The sequence below is a fragment of the Euleptes europaea genome, chromosome 10, assembly GCF_029931775.1.
Source record: "Euleptes europaea isolate rEulEur1 chromosome 10, rEulEur1.hap1, whole genome shotgun sequence".
NCBI lineage: Eukaryota > Metazoa > Chordata > Lepidosauria > Squamata > Sphaerodactylidae > Euleptes > Euleptes europaea.
In genome coordinates this window covers 2498516-2524193 of record NC_079321.1, presented here as the reverse complement: position 1 = coordinate 2524193, position 25678 = coordinate 2498516, and the positions used below count along the sequence as shown (strand labels likewise).

The 25678-nt window shown below is 44.7% G+C and overlaps 1 protein-coding gene across 1 annotated transcript; it reads left to right on the top strand.

Annotated features, from left to right (window-relative positions):
* SEL1L2 (SEL1L2 adaptor subunit of ERAD E3 ubiquitin ligase) lies at positions 1-25678 on the top strand. The gene is made up of 16 exons (XM_056856796.1): positions 1-134; positions 2098-2260; positions 7312-7365; positions 7455-7514; positions 7602-7683; positions 9157-9311; positions 12440-12508; positions 14716-14793; positions 16026-16088; positions 19188-19275; positions 19370-19518; positions 21089-21254; positions 21341-21415; positions 24115-24284; positions 24989-25117; positions 25664-25678. The coding sequence occupies exons 1-16, from the start codon at positions 1-3 to the stop codon at positions 25676-25678; spliced, it is 1650 nt and encodes a 549-aa protein (XP_056712774.1).

The following is a 25678-nucleotide window of genomic DNA, read 5'->3' as shown; positions in this document are numbered from 1 at the left end:
ATGGTACTCTTCCCCCCACCCCCGATCACATTTCTAGCACAAGAACAGGCTGCAAAAAAAGACAAAATTCAACAGTTGTATAAGAGAAGCCTCAAAATATTGAAACATTTGAAAAGCAACAAAGATAAGGAAGAGTAAGTATCTGCTCACCTTTTTAGCAGGCACAGCCTCAGAGGAGGCATAAATAAGTCAATGTGATCGTATAGCATGTAAAGACTCCTAAATATTCATGTTTCATAGGCCATTTATGCAGGGCTGTTTCCCCGTGATCACCCCTGCCGACTTCTTCGGGGCTTCCTTTTGATTATGCATGCCTTCCCTGACTGTCAGAGGTCGCCTCACTCTCCCCACTCATTTTTGTGCATTTTGTCTGTGTTTCCCAGACACTGTTTTAGCCAGAATTCGTAAAACGCGGGAAAAACACGCGGAAACGCGCAGGGAGTGCAAGGCTACCTCTGATGGTCGGGAAAGGCATTCATAATCAAAAGCAAGCCCCAAAGCAGTCAGCTTGGTGACCGCGGGGAAACAGCCCTGCATAAACGGCTATAGATTATCGTAGTAAACTTCCTCAATCAAAGCTATCTCTTGCCTTGGTAGGCAGCCATAGTGAGTAAAAATACAGGGAACAGAAAGGCTGCAAGGGCCCATGCCACCCTTTTCATCTGCCCGGATAAGCTTCAAAATGGCACACACCAAGAAAACATTGCAAATATTCTTGCTGAGGCTTGGCCCCAGCTTCAGCAGACATAGGAAAGTAAGCATCGGCCTGAGTTACACAGATTTGGATATTGCCATACATTGGTTAAGTACATACCCTGCCTTCTACCCCAGTCAAGATTTTGAAGGTGATGAAGCAAGCAGATGCTGACCTGTATAAAAAATGTTTTGCGATGCATCTTGAAGATGCCGAGGCTACGGCTGTAGTGATCTTGGGTGTTAAAGGTGCCGGAAGGCTTCTGTTTTATCTTCATAGAATCATAGAGTTGGAAGGGACCACTAGGTCATCTAGTCTAACCCTCACCACAATGCAGGAAATTCACAACTACCTCTCCCCCACACCCCCAGTGACCCCTACTCCATGCCCAGAAAATGGCCTCCCTCTCATGAACTGCCTAAGGTCATAGAATCAGCATTGCTGACAGATGGCCATCTAGCCTCTGCTTAAAAATCTCCAGGGAAGGAGAGCTCTCCCCTCTCAGTCTTCTCCTCTCCAGGCTAAACATACCCAGCTCCTGCAACCTTTCCTCATAGGACTTGGTCTCCAGACCCCTCACCATCTTTGTTGCCCTCCTCTGGACACGTTCCACCTTGTCTATATCCTTCTTAAATGTTGGTGAAGCTCAGTGGTTTCCCAGCCCAAATCACAGCTTTTTTCAATCTGATCTCAGTTTAGGTGTGTCTTCCTATCCTTATTTTTAAATTATTTTATTTACTTCAGTTATACCCCTCCTTTTCCCCCAATGGAGAACCAGGTGGCTTGCACTGTGCTCCTTTCCTCCAGTTTATCCTATGACGTAGGTTAGGCTGAGAGAATGTGCCTGGCCTAAAGTCACCCAACAAGCTTTCATGGCAGAGTGGGAATTCGAACCTGGTGCTCCCAGATCATGGTCCGGCACTCTAGCCTCTACGCTAAGCTGGCTCTCCACAGCTATTCTGTGCTGAGAGTATTTTCACTGCTGAAGGCAATGCCGTTAGTGGAATAAGTTGTAGGAGGTGTGATTCCTACTATAAATACACTTTTGTATAAATATGTAGGTAGGTAGTTAAAATTTATTGTTTGAGACCAAAGGCCATAACAATATAACAAAAGTAACTGGCCAAGCAGTAATGGATATAACAATAAAAGAAAACACAGCAAGGTTAAAAACAGGTTTAAAATTGGCAGGAGCAGGGTATAACATAGATTGCAGGACGTTAAACATCAGGATGAGAGGTTGGCCCGAATCTTCTTGGCTTGTCAATGCATACATTGACAGCGTATAGGTGCTATAATAGTCCTCATCGGATAAAAAATAAATGTTTTTTTTTTTGCTTGAACTTCTGTATAACTTATATGTATCCAGCTCATTAATTCTGAGTTTTGTATCTCTAAACCAGAGCCCACAAGCTCCTTGCCAGAGCAGCAGAAACAGGAAAGCAGAACGTTCTGGAGAAGCTGGCTGCCAATATGCTGTTTGGGCACAAAGGTCCTCAAAATATAAAAGCTGCCGTATTGTTATATGAGATTTTAGCCGAAGAAGGGTCTCATAAAGGCCAGACAGTAAGTGTTCTTCAATTAGCCAAACAGACGCTGTTTGACTCAAAAGTATATAAATATTTGAAAAGGAGTACAACATGGATTTGTTTTGAATTGAGACGTGTCGACAAGGTGGGGGATGCAAAGTTAACAATTCATCAGACGGCACGATTTAAAAAGGATAGTCGGTTGTATTCAGGAAACGTCTTTCCAAACTCGACGAATGAAATTTGATCTGGGCTGGTTCTTGGTCAGAGTCACCCGGATGGCAGGCTGGGGAAATACAATGAGAGGCGGGTTGATGGATCACGGGGCATGGCTCATTCCCAGCCGCTAGTGGTAGGGGAGGACATTAAGAACATAAGAACATAAGAAAGGCCCTGCTGGTTTAGACCAAATCCCATCAAGTCCAGCAGTCTGTCCACACAGTGGCCAACCAGGTGCCTCTAGGAAGCCCACAATCAAGAAGACGGCAGCAGCACCATCCTGCCTGTGTTCCACAGCACCTCAAATAATAGGCCTGCTCCTTTGATGCTAGAGAGAATAGGTATGCAGCATGACTAGTATCCATTTTAACTAATAGCCATGAATACCCCTTTTCTCCATGAATATGTCCACTCCCCTCTTAAAGCCTTCCAAGTTGGCAGCCATCACCACATCCTGGGGCAGGGAGTTCCACAATTTAACTATGCGTTGTGTGGAAAAAAAACCCTTCTTTTTATCTGTTTTGAATCTCTCACCCTTCAGCTTCAGCAGATGACGGCGGGTTCTAGCATTATGGGAGAGGGAGAAAAAACTCCTCCCTGTCCACTCTCTCCAAATCATGCATAATTTTATAGACCTCTACCATGTCTCCCCTTGGCCGCCTTCTTGCCAAGCTAAACAGCCCTAAGCATCTTAACCGCTCCCCATAGGACAGCTGCTCTAGTCCCCTAATCATTTTGGTCGCTCTTTTCTGCACTTTATGCCTCCTTTCCCTTAAGTAACGGGCCCCGACTTCTGGCAACCCAGGATCGCATCCCCCTTCCCACCCACCTCCCCCGTCCTACCTGCTGCCCAGGAAGCTCCGGGCCAACTCCGCCATCTCCGCCGGCGCCTCGGCCTGGCTGAGGGCGCCACCCCAGCCCAGAGGACTCCAAGGCAAGGCGTCCTCCGGGCCCAGCGGCCTCGGGAAATCCCGCAGGAGGGAGCCCAGGAAACCCCGGTTCGCCTCCGCATCCCGGCACGCCATGGTCGCTCCCGCCGCTGGTGGCCTTTCGGCTGCCGGAGAGGACATTGGTGTCCCCTCCTGGACCTGCATCCCACCACTGGCTGGACTCATTTGAAGTTAGGGTTGCCATCTCCAGGTTGGGAAATACCTGGAGATTTTGGGGTTGGAGCCCGAGGAGGGCAGAGTTTGGATAGGGAAGGGACTTTAATAAGGTATAATAGAAGAAGAAGAGTTGGTTTTTATATGCTGACTTTCTCTACCTTGTAAGGAGAATCAAACCTGTTTACAATCGCCTTCCCTTCCTCTCTCCATGACAGACACCTTGTGAGTTAGGTGGGGCTGAGAGAGTTCAGAGAGAACTGTGACTAGCCTAAGGTCACCCAGCAGGCTTCATGTGGAGGAATGGGGGATCAAACCTGGTCCTCCAGATCAGAGTCCACTGCTCCAAACCACCGCTCTTAACCATTACACCACACTGGCTCATTAAAGAAAAGCCTAACTACCCTCTGAAGAAGTGAGCTGTGGCTCACGAAAGCTCATACCCTACCAGAAAATATTTTTGTTAGTCTTTAAGGTGCTACAGGACTCTTGCCCTTTTTGACTACTGCAAACAGACTAACAGGGCTACCCACTGTGAATTACCCTCTGAAGCCATAACTAGTTTAAATTTATGTTCTCCAGCCAGGTCTCTCCTTTGTCTACCTGGAGACCTTTACTGCTGATCTGTTCCTTTGAACTAACCTGTAAATAAATAAATCTTAGTTGTTCCTACACTAATCCTGCCTCAATCCCAATAATTTCCTTGTGCACCACAAAATTTACCTCACGGCATTGAACCCAAAGCCCACACACTTGCTGCCTTTAGAACACCTGGCAACAATGGGGAAGGTTTCTAGGTTAAAACGCACCTTGATTCCCAAAAAGAAATCATAGGGGGCTGTGTGCGTCCCCTCAGTAGGAAGAAAAGGCCTGTCACACCTACATTCAAATCTTCCTGCAAATAGAAAGCCATCACAGCAAATAAATAATCTTCATTCCTGCTGTGTTACTTTTCTATCGGCATGGAGTTGTTGTTTTTAATGCAAGAACATACAAAGATGGAATCCATCATTTTGTAGAGTTGCCAACTCCAGCCTGGGTAATTTCTGGAGATTTGGGGGTCCTTAATCACATGCAGTCTGGATGGGGGGGGGCTCCATTCTACCCCTCAATGTTTTACAACCTTATTCTCTAGCCTGTGTTAACCTGGCCTAACCAGGGCTAGAACCATTCCTGAAATTTCCTGAAAAGTTACGGATAATCAAGATGAAAGGTAGAAGTTGATGTTATGGTAAATGTTATCATCATCACAAAACTGCCGCTGAAAACATTGATGAGGAAAAGACATTTTTGTGAGTTATTTAAAATGACCTAATTTTACTGTTACATCTTTTTGATTGGGGCAGATAGGTAATAATTGCATTAAGCTTCATGACTGTTAAATCCTCACAACTAATGGAGCTTAAACAGCTCCATTAAGGGGTGAATTTGTGTAGCGAAATATATTTCGAACCATTGTCTGGAAAATAAATCCCTTCTCCCCCCCCCCCCATTCACAACAGAAGTTGGCTATCTCTGGTTTAAATTATAGCACTATAGAGAAAATCCTATCTGACCTATAAATTTTTGTGGAAAGTATTATATATAAGCTTTAGTTATTGAATTCATACAGAATAAATACAACCGCCACTTTTCCATTCTCACTTGTTATCTGTGGCGTGGTACTCAATCATGTAATATCTTATCTTGAGCATAGAATTGCTAGAATAACAATGCAGAGTTACAACCTTCTAAGCCGATTGCATCCCATGGACTTAGTAGGGTGTCACTCTCCTTCAGATGGTAGCCTAACAGTGCATTCCTAAGGAGAATTACTCCAGTCTAAGCCCACTGAAATGAATGGGCTTAGACTGGATAAACTCTTAGGAATGCACTGTAAATCTAGATTCAATGGTAGTAAAGATGAGACTACGTGTCTGGGCTTCAAGGAGCATATGTACATAGCACATCACGTTCTATCTGCCAGGTTTATTTTGTCCCTAATACTTTTAATATATATTCAGCCATGAAATACTGTGAACGGGAATACGTCTCTGTGTGCGTCTTCACATAATATTTTGTAACGTTGCCTCAATATAACCTGAAAATGTCCGTACTGCATATTGTATGTGTCATCATCGGAAAACATGAACAGTGTGACAACTTCAGGAAAATGATTTCTTGAAGGATACTCTGCTCTGACTTTCTTTCTACATGTTGTCTGTTCCCTTTCTTCGTGTCTTCTGCTTATATTTTCAAATTGCCTTGGCCCTAACGCGACCCACCTCACAGCTTGAGAGATGCTTTTAAGAAAACAGCCCTTGAACAACAACATTAGGAAAAATATATATACAGAAGACTCTAAACTGTAACAGTCCTGTCTTTATATCAACGTGTTATGAATGAGTGTTACGAACTGAACTTTAACATCGGGTGGGATTCTTTTGCAGCGGTACCTGTCACAATCTCCTCTCAAAGTATTTCTGTACTTGCTTATGTTAATAGCTTTAAATATACTAACTACAGCACAATGATTTCATCACACTTAGGGACATCCTTATTTTACTTGCATTGGTCATTCACTGCTCATGTGCCACTGAATGTATGTTCAAGGTCAGCATGGCCCAAAGAGGGATAGCAGAGAAATTTATTTTATATTCAATTTATTTTTACCTTGCCTTTTCACTCCCCCTCCCATTTTATTCTCACAAAAATTCTTTTGCATAGGTTAGACAGAGATCATAGAGTCATAGAGTTGGAAGGGACCACCAGGGCCATCTAGTCCAACCCCCTGCTCAATGCAGGAAACTCACAACTACCTCCCCCCCAGTGACCCCTACTCCATGCCCAGAAGATGGCCAAGATGCCCTCCCTCTCATCATCTGCCTGTAATGATTAGCTGAAGGTCACCTAGTATATTTCATGGCAGAATGAGGATTTAAACCCAGGTGTTGTCCTAGTCAGACACTCTACGTGTTACAGTACACTGGTTTACAGCTTATATTCATCCAGAATTTACATGTCTGCATGCAAGTGGTCTCCTCTTAAGCAAATGTAGCTTCCTAAATCCACCTGTGGGAGTAAAAAAAAATATGCCCGTGGGAATTCACCTACAGTGAGGTTTAATGGTTAAGAGCAGTGGACTCTAATCTGGAGAACCGGGTCTGATTCCCCACTCCTCCACATGAGTGGTGGTCTCTAATCTGGTGAACTGGGTTCGTTTCCCCACTCCTCCACATGAAGCCAGCTGGGTGACCTTGGGCTAGTCACAGTTCATTTCGGCCTCTCTGAGCCTCACCTACCTCACAAGGTGTCTGTTGTGGGGAGAGGAAGGGAAGGAGACTGTAAGCCCGTTTGATTCTCCTTAAAAGGTAGAGAAAGTCGGCATGTAAAAACCAACTTTTCTTCTTCTTCCACAGTTGACAAGAACCATCTTAGGGCTGTTTTTCACATGTGTTTTTTTGGAGGGTCAATTTTTCACAAGGTAATTTTACTGTCTTGGTTTCTCTTGTGGAATATCTCTCTTCCATCTGCTCCTTGTGTGGTAATATCTGTTATTTACCATGTCCGGGCAAACTTCTGACGACCAAATTTTCACCATGGTGTAGCAGAGTATAAATACTAACTTTCCCCATTCCTTGATGGGCATGCAGACAAAATATTCACCACACACAACTGACTTGATAAAACTGTCACACAGCAATGTCAACAACATTCCTGAAAACAAAAGAAATGGTCAAAAAGTGGAGGGAATATGCTGAATGGTTGCTTTCATTTGATCCTACAGGCATTAGGATTTTTGCTGTCATATGGGATAGGAGTGGAACATAATCACGCAAAGGTAATGAGAATCCAAGCTAAGTATGCCAAATTATCACTGACGTAGTTTGTTTCTTGATCCCTATCATTATATTTTTTTCATTCCCCTAGGCACTTTTATACTACACTTTTGCAAGTATTGGTGGAAATCTGATATCCAAGATTATCTTGGTTTGTAAAACACATTTTTTGTCTATTTCCAGTTATAGATTCCTGAATGGCCTAAAATTAAATCATCATAAGTATTTTCTCCCCCAGGGTTATCGGTTCAGGCTAGGAATCAACGTCCCAAAGAACTGTGAGGCGGCTCTTATGAACTACAGGGAAGCTGCACATTTCAGTAAGTGGCTAGGCATTGTGCTTTGGCCCCGGTTGGAAACGACTGAAGTGTTTAGTGTTTAAGTTGAAGAAAAAATAGTATCCACACCACACCAACACTGCAATCAAACCCCAAAATACAAAAGCATGTGGCCAAGGGACAATACTCATAGGGTCAATTTTGATGCTCGCTCAAAGCTCTTTTTTTAAATGCAACCTTTAAACTATCTATTCACGGTCCCAATGCAAAAGGAGAAATTCCACCCCCACACGCATTTGCATAGCTAAGCTGCGTTTGTGATTTTTCATGGTTCCTTCAGTAAATGCTTCAGTGCGGGGGCAGAGTAAAGACAAAAGGTTGCATTAAAGGGGCTCTTAAGAAATGCGAAGCAGGTATGTGCCGCGTGAAAAACTCAAAAAAATATGCAGGGCACTTCAGCTGGAACGCGCTGCTAATTACCGAGAATAAATAGCCATAGATTTAATTATGTACCAACATTATAACTACCTATATATACTGACTGAAATACATCCAAAGTAACAATACATAATAATTCTACTGGCATAGAATCAAGAGTCCATTTACAATCCTTGAGCTTGTTCCATATGTTGTGGATATTTCTTCAATGATGCAACACCAGTAGATCAGTTAATAAAGTTATAAATCATCAGTATCGGTAGTGTTTAAGTTCCACATTGAAAACACTCAAAGAGGCTCACTGCACAGGAACCCATCTAGCATGTTGAGAAGTCCTGAAATCCAGTCATAAGAGTTGCTGAGGTTATGGTGGACTAACAGTGCATTCCTAAGCCTCTGGCGGCCAGGGATGTCGTGGCTGCAGCGCTGCAGCGCTGCCTCCACACCAGTTTCCCGGCTGACTAGAGGCTCAGAAAAAGTCGGTCAAAAATAAAAACCGGTAACATAGGGCTTTCCCCACCCCCCACCATAGGAAACAGCGAGGCTGCGCCAGGAAAAACTTGGCTCAGCAAAGCTGTTCCTGGAGGAGGTGTTCCCGGGCTGGAGCAGCTGTGGAAGGCGACTACAGTCAGCGCCGACCCCCGGGAATGCCCCTCCCCGCCGGCACTGCATGTCTCTGCCGGGATTTATGTGGTGGGGAGACTGTGCTGGCGAAGGAGCGGCGCACAGCTCCGTGGCGCGCAGGAGCCAACAGAACTATCCTCGCCGCCAGCGTAAGTGCCTCTAATCACACCACAAAATGCACTTACGCTGGCAGCAGGGTCACGCCGCCTCCTAAGCCCAATCCGCCCCCAGGCTCAGGAAGGCTCTGTAAGAGTGAGGAATGCTTCATTGCAAACTATTATGCTAGCTCGAGAAAGACATTATGTTAGCAGAAAATGTTTCAGTTCGGGACAGCAAACTTCCTCTGACAATCCAATCTGGTCTATCCATATCTTGGAATAGATGCTTGAAATTTGTAAACATTCCGGACAGCACTTGTTCCATAGTTGTAATTGGGTCTTTTGTTATTCATAGTTGCTAAACGATTAGAAAAAAACGAAGAATTGCCAGTAGAAAAAGTGAGACTGACAGAAAAGCCAGAAAACCAGAGTTTTAGTACAGAATTCTTAGATTGGGATGTATATCAGTACTACAGGTTTTTGGCTGAAAGAGGAGACACACAGATACAGGTAAGATATGTCGGCTTCCATTGACAATGACTGTGTTATGTATAGAGGTGTGTGTGTGCTGAGAGAGCGCAACAGGGAAAAGTTAAAACATGAGAACATGAACATACATTCAGTGGAACATGAGCCGCCCTCCTCAGACTCCATCCCCAAAATCTCCTGTTATTTCCCAATCCTAAGTGTAGCTAAAATGACTAAACTGAGGCTATCGTATTTTGGTCACGTCATGAGATGACAAGAGTCACTGGAAAACACAGTCATGCTAGGAAAAGTTGAGGGCAGCAGGAAAAGAGGAAGACCCAACAAGAGATGGATTGACTCAATAAAGGAAGCCACAGCCTTCATTGGTTCTTGTAGGTTATCCGGGCTGTGTAACCGTGGTCTTGGAATTTTCTTTCCTGACGTTTCGCCAGCAACTGTGGCAGGCATCTTCAGAGTAGTAACACTGAAGGACAGTGTCTCTCAGTGTCAAGGGTGTAGGAAGAGTAATATATAGTCAGAAAGGGTTGGGTTTGAGCTGAGTATTGTCCTGCAAAAGTATTGTCCACAGCCTTCAGTTTGCAAGATCTGAGCAAGGCTGTCAAAGATAGGACATTTTGGAGGACTTTCATTCATAGGGTCGCCATGAGTCAGAAGCGACTTGACGGCACTTAACACACACACAAGTGTAACTCTCCTTCAGATTGCACTGTCGATCACTCCAGTGGTCTTTTCTCCCTCGTTAAAGATAAAAAAGAAAATAAATGTTAAATACATTTCAAAACTGCTCCAAGGATGGGAAGAGGGGTTTTGACTTCTCAGTCACCAGCCAATTAGTGCTATGCATAGCTGGCTCTGCAAACTGTCAGAACCTGTTTGCTCCAAGCTCAGTGCTGGGGCTGGGGGAGTAGGCACCTTTTGACTAGAACAGAGCACTTTCAGAGCCGCTCCACAGCTCCAAAAATGTATTTTTGTGTGCATCTTTTAATGCTCTCAAGTCGCAGACGACCTACTGAGACATGGTAGGGTTTTCATGGCAAGAGATGTATGTTTGTTTTTTGTTTTATTAGTTCTCTATAGTGCTCTATATCCTGGCGGGAGCCGGGCTCAGAACAGCTAATAATCATAAAACACAATACATACATATATGTTAAAAGTTGATCAATACAATAAAAATTATTATTAATAAATCAGTTGGCGCTAAAATCGTCACAGGGATCCACAGCAAACCCGGGGGGAAACAATCAGAGTCCCCTGGTAAACAGTGTAAGATGGAAATTTATGAGAAAAGGGGAAGGGAGGCCAGCTATGGATTTTCAGAGGTGGTTTGCCATTTGCCCCCATCTACATAGCGACCCTGGACTTCATTGGTGGTCTCCCATCCAAGGTTGAACCTGCTTAGCTTCTGAGATCTGAAGAGGTCTGGCTAGCCTGGGCCATCCAGATCAAGGCATACTCACATATTATTCTTTTTGGTGCCACCAGCATAATGTACTATGTTTACAGAGAATTATTTAGCAAGCTTGTATTTGATTGTATGGTATTATTTGGAAGATACGATATTTGCCAGACATGTTATACTTGAAATGATGTGTTCCTCTGGCCACAAGGTATTTGTTTACTTTGTTTACTTTTGATTCACAAAAACATTCACTTTTAAAATAATTACTTATAGGTTTATCTTGGACAACTGCACCTTTTGGGAAGAAAAGGACTTGAAAGAGATCATGCTGCGAGTATACTCAAATATACCTTGAAAATTAATCTTGTTGTCCTAATCTTAAGCCCCTTTATTTAGAAACGTGTTTCACTTATTTCAACGAGATGTTTCCAGATAAATGTGCTAAAGATCACAGACTAATGCTGTCATCCAGAAGGGATTGTATGGGCGTGCTTTTTAGGATCTGCCTCAAGATACTGCCCCCAAAGGGCTCTTTAAATTCCCATGAATTGCAAACACATTTGGGAGGCTGGTGCTGAAGCTGATTTGAAGGGAAATGCTGGCTCTGTATGCCTCCTGTTTTCTCTTCATTTCCCTTTTAAAACTTTCATGCACCAGATCCTCAAGACAGCTTTAAAATAATTTTCAGCAGCTAATTGGGGTCCTCTAAAGCAGCTTTGGAAAATGTTTATCTAGGGGTGAAAAGTAGGGGGCACATGCTCACGCCCTTCTGGATCGCACCCTGATGCACTCCCCCCCCAAAACCCTACAAATGCCTCTTCCATGTTTCTAAAGGAAATTCAAACCTATATACTTAATTAAAGTCATGTTCTTTTTTAAAAGAGGAGAACCATCAAAGAATTGCAAAAGGTTAGCGAGAGAAATCTTCTTTTGCGGAAACTCTGATGATTGGCCAGTATGAACCCAAAGTTTTGCACTCACTCAGCGAGAGTTTTGACTTCATGCAATATCTTTGCCATATGGCATGTGTAAATGGGGCTGGGAAGGAGCAGATTTACTTTTCAAAACAATTCAACTCCAAAGCACCCATGAGCATGCAGAGCTAGATTATTTTTTTTTTGCTGCCATGTCACAACTGATTTATGGTGACCACATAGGGTTTTCAAGGCAAGAGACGTTCAGAGGTGGTTTGCCATTGCCTGCCTCTGCGTCATGCCTCTGGTATTCCTTGGCGGTCGCCCATCCAAATACTAGTCAGGGTTGACCCTGCTTAGCTTCTGAGATCTGAGGAGATCAAGCTATCCTGGGGCTTTCCAGGTCAGGGTGCAGAGCCAGCTGAGTCCTGCTTTCTAACCAAGCAATGTCTTAGGACAGGAATCATGCAAATCGGAAAATGCATCCAGATTAAATTCTCCGCTACCGGAAGGCACTTGGATCATTTTCTGCCTTCGCTTTCCCATTCCTGCCCACCGATCTTTCCAAAATGCTGCTTGTGGGGAACAGATATGTATGTTTTATTTGTCCCGTTGCTTTTCCACGTATTGTGGTGCTTTAAAAAAAAACATGACGTCAAAATTGACCTGTACAAATGATTCCAAGAAGCAGGATGTAAACGCATCAGTTTGAATTGGTGTGCCCTGTACACTGGTGGATAAAGAATATGTGTGCCTTCATCAACACTTGCCCACACCTTTTAAATCTGTATTGGGAGAAATGTTAAGTAAATTGTAACTTTGCTACTTTTCTTTAGAAAGCCTTCTACTATTTCCTAAAGGCAGCGAGCACAGGCGATGCAAATGGCGTGGCATTCTTGGGAAAGGTACCTATATTTGCTCCTTGGGAATTGTCTATTAATTTTATTTAGGTGAAGAAGAAGAGTTGGTTTTTATACCCCAATTTTCTCTGCCTTTAAGGAGTCTCAAACCGGCTTACAATCCCCTTCCCCTTCACCTCCCCAAAACAGATACCTTGGGAGGTAGGTGGGGCTGAGAGAGCTCTGAGAGAACTGTGACTAGCCCAAGGTTACCCAGCAGGCTTTATGTGGAGGAGTGGGGAATTGAACATGGTTCTCCAGATCAGACAATTGAACCCGGTTCTCCAGATCACATCGCTAATGTGGAGGAGTGGGGAATGAAACCCAGTTCTCTCTCAAGATTAGAGTCCATCGCTCATGTGCAGGAGCGGGAAATCAAAGCCGGTTCTCCAGCTTAGAGTATGTCGCTCATGTGGAGGAGCGGGGAATCAAACCCGGTTCTCCAGCTTAGAATATGTCGCTCATGTGCAGGAGCAGGGAATCCAACCCGGTTCTCCAGCTTAGAGTCCACCACTCTTAACCACTACACCACGCTGACATTTATAGTCTGCCTTTCTCATTTGGACACAAGGTGGATTACACAGAGTTAATTTTATAGTTAAAGAACCCTGCCCCGTGCTCCATTGTAACATCTCCACTTTCTAGGACAGTTGAGCTTTTCTACATGAAGCTATCCTCAGACACAAAGATGGCATGCATTTGCTGTTGAGGTGTTAGAGAAGGGGTCAGGACCATTCTGCAGTTCTGCGATTCAAGAGCTCATGATATACCAGCTCTAGCCCACGCCCTGTAAGCATGGTTCTGCTTTCAGGTTGCACCGCACAATCATGGAGACATTGACTGTCCTGCCTCTCTATATTCAAAATATGTATATCATTATTGTCTTTGAAGCGTTATTTCATAAACAAAGTGACAGTTCTCAGAGAACGAGGAAGGCTACAATCCTGTGCACCCTTGCCTGGGAGTGAGCCCCGTTGAATATAGTGAAGAAGACTGTGTGTGTGCAGCGAGGCAGCTGCCATTATCACAGAAAACAACTTCATTAAAAGGGGGGTTGCAGAAGCAAGAGGAAAAGGCCTCTGCCATTCTGGCCTCTGCCACAGGTCAGAGGTCTCCGGATTACTGGATGTCTGTCCCCCCTTTCCTCCAAGATGAACACTTGAAGTAGGGTCGCCAGACCCCACCATGGGCAGGGGATCCTCCACTTTGGGGCCCCTCCCCCTGTTATTGTTCAGCTGGCTGGTGGGGGTCTTACCAGTAGCAAATTGAGGCCTAGGCCTCTTTGGCGTTGGAGCGTTAGTGTCAGTTCCAGAAGCGACATCATCATGTCACCAACAATGTGGGAGACACTGATATTTGGGCAAAATTCTACGGTAAAAACAGCTTCTACTGTAGAGTTTTTGCCCAAATACCAGAGTGTCTCGCACGATGTCGGTGATGGGATGACTCCACTTCCAGAAGTGTCACCCACGCTCCAACAGTGATGAGGTCTAGGTCTCAATTTGCATCTGGTAAAATCACCCCTTTGAAATGTGCTGTTGGAGGAGAGTGTTACGGATACCACGGACTGCCAAAAAAACATGTCAGTGGGTAATAGATTAAATCGAGCCTGAACTGACCCTAGAAGCTAAAATTACTAAACTGAGGCTGTTGTACTTTAGTCACATGAGAAGACAAGAGTCACTGGAAAGGACAATCATGCTAGGAAACGTTGAAGGCAGCAGGAAAAGAGGAAGACCCAGCATGAGATGGGTGGACTTTATAAAGGAAGCCATGACCCTCAGTTTGCAAGACCTGAGCAAGGCTGTTAAAGATAGGACGTTTTGGAGGACATTGATTCATAGGGTCGCCATGAGTTGGAAGCGACTTGATGGCATTTAGCACACACACAAGATCACCCCATCCCCTGCCCTGCCAGTTGCCGGGGGGTACCTGGCAACTCTACTAGCAAGGGAAGATCAATGGCTTGTCCACAACACTCAGGATATTCTTACTTTACCAGACTGATCTCGCTGTGGCTACCTCTCCCCTCCTGTTAGGTTGTCTTCTTCAGTTGGTTGGCTAGTCCTCTGCCTATTCTCTATTGATATGAACTACTTTGGAGATAATTGTCAGAAAAGTGGGATAGAAATATAATAAAGTAAAAAAATATTTTCTCCATCAGTATCTCTCCTATTACATAAAGAAATATCCCCTTTTTTATTACGATCTAGATGTATTTAGAAGGAAGCACTGCTGTGCCTCAGGATAATTTTACTGCCTGGAGGTATTTCAGAATTGCAGCAGATAAGGTATTGTGAGCTTTTTTTGCCTTCTAATTATATATTTTTCCTTGTATAATACTCAGAATTTGAGTAAACTACTGTCATATAACGAGTTAGGTTATCTTAAACTGTCTTAAACTGTACAGACATTTGTGTACAGTTAGTTAGAAACAATCGGTTTGTCAGCCCTCCCTATTTTTGAAAACACAACTAAAATATTTGAATTTGGGAATGTTACTCAGCTGACTGGTGGGGGGGAGTGGAGGACGAGAGAGGGGGGCGATCGGTATCGCCAGCAATGCCACGATGTCAGTTTTGGTGCAACCCGGAAGTGATGTCATCACAACAGTTGACACTCTCACACAGAGTTTGGGGAGGGTGTTAAGAGCATTGCCCCCATGTGATGACGTCACTGCTGAGTCGCACCAAAAGCGATGTCACCCTGTCGCTGGCGAGGTCATGACATTGCCAGCCAGGCCTCCCCAACAAAGGTCTCCTGCTAGTTGCCAGCCTGCCCAACGAACTAGTCCTGTCTCTTTGGCCTGTACAAACAGGAGGCGAAAGGAAACAGGCACATTTAGGAATGAACTGAAAAGCTGAGATCTGAGGTCACTCTTGGTAGTAGGAATAGGAATATATTTGGGACTAAAGAACTTTACGATCTACTGGTGGTCCTTGGCCCTAAGAGTAGGCCCTGGCTCCAGCCTGGTGGAATGCTCTGCCTGGTGACATCAGGGCCCTGCGGGACCTTAAAGACTTCCATAGGGCCTGCAAGACAGGGCTCTTCCGCCAGGCCTATAGTTGAGGGCAGCCACGGGTAGTATCTTCACTGGCCTCCCTATTCTCCTCCTTGCTATGCCATGTCGTATGTCAACTGGAGGGGCAACCTGCCGCTTGTCTTGGGCAATATGAGTGAAATTGGGCGCCATGTTGAATTTTAACTAGGATTTTATTGTTTTAAAACATAGACTTCATTGTCTATTGTTTATTATTATCGATGTACTTTAAATGATCGCTGGCCTCGGTTGGGGAAGGCAGGCTATAAGCCCAAAACAAACAAACAAATAAATAAATAAGAAAGAAAGAAAGGAACAGCCAAGGTGGAGGTTATTTCCCTCTCTGGTGAGAAAAGCAGGAATCTGGTACATAAAATATTAATCATGCAGACACACACATTAATGCTGATTATTTGAAGGATTTTATTCAGGTAATTTACTGAGAAGGCTAAGTGAAATATTATCAATTACTGTTTTGTGCAGGGCAATCCTGTTGGATTATGGGGACTGGGTCTTCTTTATTTTCGTGGTGGAGTTGTCCAAGTGGTAAGTATTGTTAGATCTTCTTTGTAGTGTAAGTAGTAGCCAAGGAAACGATGTGCTTTATAAAATACAAAGTGTGAATTTACATCCCATGAGGGTTCATAAACACATATTATTTTAAATAAAATCTATATTCCCAGTAACCTTGTCATTATCTTTTAAATAATCTCTGCCTCTTGACTACCGGTGCAACAGCAAAAGCTTCAGAGATAGAATCAAATCCTGTCCGAGAAAACAAGTCCCTCACTAGTTCAAGTGGGACTTGACCTCAGGTTTGCAGCCTTGTAAGTGGAAACAACTATGAGCTAGCAATTATAGGCAATGTTCCAAAAATCCCTGTGTGGATGTCCTGCAGCACAGAGTCTCTCTGCATTTCCCAACTGAAGCTCTGAATAGATCATGGGTTGCACCCACTCGTGAATGAATATTGCACTGTAACCATTCATTTGCTCCTTGATTGGCTCGTCCACACAGGATACTCCGGTTGCAAATGATTCCGTAGAGCAGTGGTTCCCAAAGTGGATAGTACCACCCCCCGGGGGGGCAGTGGGATTACCTAGGGGAGCACTAAGAGGCAAGGGGGCAGTAGGGGGGTGCTAGAGGTGGACCCCTTCAACTGTGTTGTTGGATAGGGTAAGAGGTGCTGGGGCTGAGTTTGTGGAACCAAGGGCGCGGTGGCCCAAAAAATTTGGGAACCACTGCTGTAGAGCAACAATAGCACAATGTCTGATGATACCTGGGTGCAGCCCTGAAGAATGGCTGTTAGGGGACCCCAAGGACCAAACTGCATCTATTCCATTTCTGGCCCCACTTTTCTTCCACCACAGAACTCAAGGTAGCTCACATAGGGTTTCCACACAGCGGTCTCGTGTGCTCTCCAGTTATACCCTTGGGAGATGAGGGACTCAAAAATTGGGTCGAAGCTGAGGTGGTTTGGCTGCTGTTGACACTTGATTAATTGTCCCTGAAGCAGATCTCACTCATGTGGAATGAGGAATTAATCAATACTAGTGGGGACCTACAAGAAACTTGTGGGGAGGGAACATTCCCCCCACCTTTGTTTCCTCTCCTCTCCCCCTATTTCTCTGCCTCTCACTCTTTCTCTATCCTGCCACCCCTTAGAATCATAGAACTGGAAGGGACCACCAGGGCCATCAAGTCCAACCCCCTGCACAATGCAGGAAATTCACAACTACCTCCCCCCTCCATACCCCTAGTGACCAGAAGATGGCCAAGATGCCCTCCCTCTCATCATCTGCCTAAGGTCACACAGTCAGCATTGCTGACAGATGGCCATCTAACCTCTTCTTAAAAACCTCCAGGGAAGGAGAGCTTACCACCTCCCGAGGAAGCCTGTTCCACTGAGGAAGCGCTCTAGCTGTTAGAAAATTCTTCCTAATGTCTAGAGCTTACCACCTCCCGAGGAAGCCTGTTCCACTGAGGAACCGCTCTAACTGTTAGAAAATTCTTCCTAATGTCTAGACGGAAACTCTTTTGATTTAATTTCAACCCGTTGGTTCTGGTCCGACCTTCTTGAGCAACAGAAAACAACTCGGCACCCTCCTCTATATGACAGCCTTTCAAGTACTTGAACATGGTTATCATATCCCCTCTCAGTCTTCTCTTCAGGCTAAACATACCCAGCTCCTTCAACCTTTCCTCATAGGACTTGGCCTCCAGACCCCTCACCATCTTTGTTGCCTTTCTCTGGACACGTTCCAGCTTGTCTACATCTTTCTTAAATTGTGGTGCCCAAAACTGAACACAGTACTCTAGTTGATGTCTAACCAGAGCAGAGTAAAGTGATACCATCACTTCGCGTGATCTGGACACTATACTTCTGTTGATGCAGCCCAAGACTGCATTTGGCTTTTTAGTTACAGCATCACACTGCTGACTCATGTTCAGTGTTCTTACTCTCTCCCACATCCCTGTCACTCTCTCTGCCTCCCCACCTCATCACTCTCTCTCTGTCTCTTTCTGCCTCAGCTGCTGCCGAACCCCTCAACGGCAAGTGCGTTGTCTGCACATGCTCAGTCAACCCTTTATTTAATTTTAGGGGAATTTAATTCATCCCAATGTTTTATTTTTTTAACATTTTAGATTTTTCTGCAAGTCTAGGAGGGTTACCCCAAGTTTGTAGAAAAATTTGTTTTGGGTAAGTGTGGCCCCCATCTGTGGATTTAGATATCCGCAGATGGGGGCCACACTTAGGAAATAGATAATAAAGACATGTTGATGTAAATTAGAAGCCCATTAGTTTCCAATGTTAATTCATATCGGTTATGAAACCAGGTTAAGAAACCCTAGGCAATTAGATCGGAGGTGCCGAATTCAACCTTTACAAGGGCCGGATATGCCATAAATGTCACTTGGTCGTGCCGGGCCACACCTCGCCAGCCCAAATCAAGAGTGTAGGTGGGGGTGGCTGCCTCAGCTGGCTTGCGGGCCACATAAGAGCTCTCAAGTGGCCGGATCTTGCCTGTGGGCCTTATGTTCGACACCCCTGCACTAGAGGGAGGAAAAAACGTGCAGAAATGACCCCCCTCTTGTAGAAACAGGAATTTAGGAGAGAAGCTGAGAATGCGGGAAAGCCCTATGGTTCAGAAACAGATTATGCAACAATATTCCATCAACATGTATTCAATATATTATAAATGTTTTGCTATATAAAGATTTGATGGGATTAGTATATTTCTAATATGGTGCATAAGAACATAAGAAAAGTCCTGCTGGATCAGACCCAGGCCCATCAAGTCCAGCAGTCTGTTCACACAGTGGCCAACCAGGTGCCTCCAGGAAGCCCCCAAACAAGACGACTGCAGCAGCACCATCCTGCCTGTGTTCCACAGCACCCAAAATAATAGGCATGCTCCTCAACATATACCGTTTGTTTTTTTTAAGTTGACCTGGGGCAAATACTTTGATGGGAGCAACTGGCAAGTTGAATGGAGTTCCAAAGGAAGGGCAAATTATGTGCTTGCCTTTATGTCTACTTTTGTCCTTCTGTAAAGGCAGGGACTCATGAGATACCAGTGTTGCACAGAACTAAGCTCTGTTTTTATGAAGTCTTTACTTTCTAAAAGAACAATTTCTTTTCAGAATTACACTGAAGCTTTTAAATACTTTCAAAAAGCAGCTGAGAAAGGACTGTCAAGTGCCCAGCTTCAGCTAGGAGTCATGTACCTCAGTAAGTTCTGTTTCCAACAGTTCTTTAAAATATATTTTTTCAGTTATTCACTTTGATGAAAATTCAAAAGTTCCAACTTAAACTTGATTTGCAGCTGGCTTGGGAGTCAGAAAAAATTATAAACTCGCCTTCCGATATTTTTACTTGGCGTCTGAAAACGGACAAATCCTCGCAGTTTATTATTTGGCTGAAATGTATACCTCAGGAACTGGTGTGTTTCGATCATGCCAAAATGCAGTCGAAGTAAGTAACAGCCTCTTTTTGAAAGCCTGTGCTTACAGATAACATTATCAATGGCTTTTCTCACATTACGCTTTATTGTGCAAAGCCAACATTTGCCATTAGAAAAAAGGTAGTGGCAACAGACATAATATATGCACACACATATATTCTGCATTAGATCACCATAGACTAACATGGGATAAACACCACCATATCAGTAAAATCACTGCATACTAGGCTTGCCAGGCTGCAGCTGGCAACCCCCGGGAGAAACTGGGAGCCAGGCCCGTTGTGCCGTGATTGTGCTGGCACACTGTCGTCACTTGAACGAACACATGAACACATGAAGCTGCCTTATACTGAATCAGACTCTCGGTCCATCAAAGTCAGTATTGTCTACTCAGACCGGCAGCGGCTCTCCAGGGTCTCAGGCAGAGGTCTTTCACATCACCTACCTGCCTAGTCCCTTTAACTGAAGATGCCGGGGATTGAACCTTGGACCTTCTGCATGCCAGGCAGAGGCTCTGCCACTGAGCCGCAGCCCCTCCGTGGGATAAAAAACACTCACATCTCCGTTCCTATTTGTGTCTGATGAAGAGAGTTTTGACTCTCACAAGCTTGTACCCTGAAAATCTTGTTGGTCTCTAAGGTGCTCCTGGACTTGAGTCTAACAGCCCATTCCTTACCATAGAGGCCAAAAGTGCACAGGATGGATACAAGGGCCCTCGCTGGCGCCTGTGCCACTTGCACTGCCAAGACTGGTACGGATGCCGGTGTCGGGGCACTAACGCCGACCTCTGTGCGCTGCCATGGCAGCACAGCCCTGGGATGCCGGTTCTGCCTCCCGCTGGTGTCCTGACGGCGCTCATTCTTTGCACCTTCTTCCCAGGGGGCGTTCCAGGGGCGGAGCTGCCTTTTGGCAGCTTCCTAATCCCTCTCAATCCCTTGCCTTGATTTACGTCACCTTTTTAGGTGGTGTGGCCCCGTGGAAAACTATGGAGCGGTTCCACGGGGCATAAAGGTAAGGGCAGCTTCCCGGCTTCAGTGGGGGTGGGGTGGGGGGCGCTGAATCTTTCTTTGGAGGCGGTGTGGCTGTGCTGCTTCCAGCCACCGGCTCAGCTCTCCCCCTCAGGAATAAGCTGTTCGTGTTCTAGAATTTACAAAATTTCTATGGTTTTACCATAGAGTTTTGTAAATTCTAGAGCATCCAATGTGTCGCTTACAGTTTTATTACTGGAAGTGAGTGCAGCGTACCAGCACGATACCAGCACACGCTCTATTTTTACCTCCCCCATTTCCTCCCGCTGGCGCCTCAGGGAGGGTGGTCAAAGTACCAGTGTGCCGGGAGGTCTCCCGCTATAGTGGGAAGCCTGCCACCCGCTACTTCCTGCTTAGATTAATGACCAGGAGCCAAACAGTCCTGTATAGGAGAGGAAAATAGTCCTGCTTAATATTTAGCTATCTGAATTGAAATGCCTCCTTATTTCCCTTTTTGACAATTAGCATTTTATTACTTTAATCGTCTTTGTATTCAGGGCAGGGCTATGAACCTCTGGTGCCAATCTTGTCTTTCTGTCCATTTGCTGTTTAGCTCTACAGAATTGTATGTGAGCTAGGAAGATGGTCAGAAAAATTCCTGACAGCGTATTATGCTTACCAGGCTGGGCAGGCCGATCTGTCTCTGGTGCAGTATTTATTTCTTGCCGAAATGGGCTACGAAATCGCTCAGAGCAATTCAGCCTACATTATGGAATCTGGTAAGGGAAACGTCATGAGCGCCTCTACTTGTATACTGAAACTCAGGGATTGTATTAGGATAAATGATGTCATTTTCTTGTTACAGAAAAGGTAAAGATTTTCCACAAAAACCAGATATATCCACTGGCTCTTCTTTTATGGAATCGGGCTGCAAATCAAGGTATGGACAGAGTTAAAAATAATCTGTACCCAGCTGTCCTCCCTTACTGTGATGTTTCTCCCGTTCTGCTCTTGGGGTTGAAAACTAAGAAAAGCTGATGCTCAGAATTCTCCAAAGTCACGGCAGATTCATGTAGCATATTTAGATAGTATTTTCCCTTTTGTTAATTCATTACTAAAATCATGTTCCCATAGGTATTTATTTATAATGTCATGTGAGGAGGAGGAGAAGAAGAAGAGTTGGTGGTGTAGTGGTTAAGAGCAGTGGTTTGGAGCGGTGAACTCTAATCTGGAGAACCGGGTTTGATTCCCCACTCCTACACATGAAGCCAGCTGGGTGACCTTGGGCTAGTCACAGCTCTCTCAGCCCCACTGACCTCACATGGTGTCTGCTGTGGGGAGGGGAAGGTGATTGTAAGCTGGTTTGATTCTCCCTTAAGTGGTAGAGAAAGTAGGCACATAAAATCCAACTGTTCTTTTTCTACTCCGTTTTTCTCTAAGCAGCTTGCAATCACCTTTCCCTCTTCTCCCCACAACAGACACCTTGTGAGGTAGGTGGGGCTGAGAGAGTTCGGAGAGAACTGTGACTGGCCCAAGGTCATCCAGCAGGCTTCATGTGTATGAGTGGGGAAACCAACCAGGTTCACCAGATTAGAGTCCGCCGCTCTTAACCACTACAGCACACTGGCTCTCTTTCCCAACATTAACAATCAATGATGTTCTTTCCCCCCCCCTTTGTTCCTTTTCACATGCTGATCTGGTTTTGTCAGTCCCTACTCAACTGTAAGTCCAACATTTAAAATAGATAGGGGGTAAAAATACAGTTCTAAAGGTCATGTTTATTTTACTGGCCTACACTTTAAAATTGGATTTTGGTACTTACAAAGAAGTGTTGAGTTGTCGAAGGCCCAGATAACCTACAGGAACCAAAGTGTTGAGTTACTTAAACGTGTGTTTTACGTTACGGTTCTTTCACATGAAACTTCCATGGGCGTTCTTCCATTTTTGTCAGAGGAAGGGTCAAATGATTTGATATCACGATCGTCAAGGTGCAGAACTAATTATTTTTTTGGAGTGGTACGACATGTCTTCCCCAGCCTGTAGGTGATGTGCGGAGCACCGAAATAAACTCACTGAGCAGTGAAGACATAGCTACTGTAAACCTTTAACTTTCACTCAAGCAAGGCAACTGAATATGCTTTGTCCTCTGTGCCCTGAAGGTGACTGGATCCTCTGCTTATCAAAATGTCTTCAACCTTGGCACATTCTGCAGGTTAATTTATTCCAACCTACGACTGAGAGTTGCAAAGGATGGCCTCTCTTAACATTTGTTTTGGCGGCTGCTGCAGCCTCTTAAATTGTTCTCTAATCTGGAGAAACAAGCTGAATTTTAGTATAGCATTTTATTTTATTAAAGGCTTGTTGTAAAAGTCTTGTGAACCAGTCAGGAAAAAAAGTGCCCCCAAGAGCAGGGTCATAAAATAATGTATCATGTCGCTGTATTACCAAACTGCATAATAAAACTCAGAGATCCTCAAGAATTTCCACAGCAGTGGGGCTGTATCCCACAGAAGATTTCCATTTGTGAAACAGTCCTTCTTCAAGCAGGTGGTAAAATTACTCCTCACTGTTAGAATCATAGAACCATAGAGTTGGAAGGGGTCGTAAAGGCCATCTAGTCCAACCCCCTGTTCAGTGCAGGATCAGCCCAGATCGGAGGTTCCCAAACTGTGCTCCAAGGAGCACTTGGTGCTCTGCAAGGCATCTCCTAGTGCTCCATGAAGAGATTGGAAAGAAAAATACTACTGTCATTCGGTTTAGTATATAGGTGCTGGGTGAACATTAGTGCTCCGTGACGAATTTCTCTCCTGAAAAGTGCTCTGTGACTCAAAACGTTTGGGAACCTCTGGCCTAGGACATCCTTGACAAGTGTTTGTCCAGCCTCTGCTTAAAGACTGCCAGTGAGGGGGAGCTCACCATTTCCCTAGGTAGCTGATTCCACTGTCGAACAACTCTTACTGTAAATTTTTTTCCTTAATATCTAGCCGGTACCTTTCTGCCCTCCATTTAAACCCATTGTCCACTTGTGCCAAATGAAATCTTACTTACAGTGGCCAACTAGGTGCCTCTAGGAAGCCCACAAGCAAGATGACCGCAGCAGCATTATCCTGCCTCTGTTCCACAGCAGGATATAATAGGCATGCTCCTCTGATCCTGGAGAGAATAGGTATGCATCATGACTAGGATTCATTTGGACTAGCAGCCATGGATAGCCCCATACTCCATAAGAAAAGCCCTGCTGGATCAGACCAAGGCCCATCAATGCTGTGGAACACAGGCAGGATGGTGCTGCTGCAGATGTCTTGTTTGTGGGCTTCCTAGAGGCACCTGGTTGGCCCATGTGTGAACTGACTGCTGGACTTGATGGGTTTTGGTCTGATCCAGCAGGGCTTTCCTTATGTTCTTGACTTTGCTCAGAGGAGTGGTGCCATGTGCTGTCAAGGTTCCCTTCACATATATCCGATCAGGAGGTAGACCATCTTGTTTGATATCATGTTCCATTTTCACAACTCTCTTGAAAAACAGGCAGTCAACATTAAGGAGGCATAAAAGTGAATTATGTTTGACTTAATTTCTTTTAAACCCATCTTGGAATGATAACTACAGGATATAATTTTTTTTAATGTCTTTGTTTTCCAGGCAATGCATTTGCCACAGTTAAAATGGGAGATTATCACTACTATGGCTTTGGAACGCAGAGAGATTATGGTATAGCGGTAGCTCATTACATCCTCGCTGCTAATCAACGTAGTGCTCAAGCCATGTTCAATCTGGCATATATGTATGAACATGGTTTAGGCATTCCTAAGGTAATGTTACCTGGGCCCCATCTCATTAAAACTGCAAACAAACTTTCAATTGTAAACATTATGCTTGACAAAAAGAAGTGGTCAAGCAATTTCCTTTGGGGTTACATATCTTAAAGGAAATGTGATCAACCAATTGATTACGCCAGGGTCCCTTTTTGAGTCTGGGCTGGCTTTCGTTTCTATGATACATTTGGGATAATACCTAATATACTGCAAGTAGAATCGTGTTCTGATTAATGGTAGATAAGGACAGGTATTGGGCTTAAGAATGTGGAGCAAATCATGGCATCTTAATGCATTTGCAAGAATTCACATGAACACATGAAGCTGCCTTCTACTGAATCAGACCCTTGGTCCATCAAAGTCAGTATTGTCTACTCAGACCAGCAGCGGCTCTCCAGGGTCTCAGGCAGAGGTCTTTCACATCACTTACTTGCCTAGTCCCTTTAACTGGAGATGCCGGGGATTGAACCTGGGACTTTCTGCATGCCAAGCAGATGCTCTACCACTGAGCTACGGCCCTTCCCTTTCATTGTGCATTCTTCAATTGGCCAATCAAGGGAATTCCAAGAGCCCCGATTCCTTTATTTCAGGAAGTACACTCCAGATGGATAGCTCTTGTTAGTCTGCTGGAAGGTGCCATACTTTTAAGACCCTTTTAGTAGATTTGACTAGATTGGTTAGAAATGGCTTCCTACTTTTAGGATATACATTTAGCTAGAAGATGGTACGACATGGCGGCAGAAACAAGCGCTGACGCTTTGATCCCGGTGTTCCTGGCGAGTATTAAACTAGAAGCTAGCCTTCTGCTCAGCGAACTACAGCTTCTCAATGTAAGTAACATTTACACAAACTCAAACTGTCAGGCTTTTTTAGGGCCTGCCGTTCCAAGTCAACTTCCTCTCCCTGCCCCCTTTTTTTCTGGAGATTCTTCATTGTTGTCAAACCCAGTGTGCCATGACACCAGTTCTAAAATTCAGACCATCCGAACTGAGCCAAATACGTCAACGCTGTTCCTCACTGAAATTTCACACCAAAGATTCGTGCAGCGTCCCTAAAAAAGGGAAATACCAGCTCTTAATCCACAGAAATGTGATTACAGGCGTCCAGTCCCCAAGGTGAACCTGGATGTGGGAAGGTTCCTGTGAATCATAGAATCATAGAGCTGGAAGGGACCACCAGGGTCATCATGTCCAACCCCCTGCACAACGCAGGAAATTCATAACTACCTCCCCCCACACCCCCTGTGACCCCTACTCCATGCCCAGAGATGGCCAAGGTGGCCTCCCTCTCATGATCTGCCTATGGTCATAGAATCAGCCACAGTAGATTTCCCCAGTTCAGGATGCTAAAATTCTCACTTCCTGTCCCATCCGTAGATCTGGGGAAGTTAG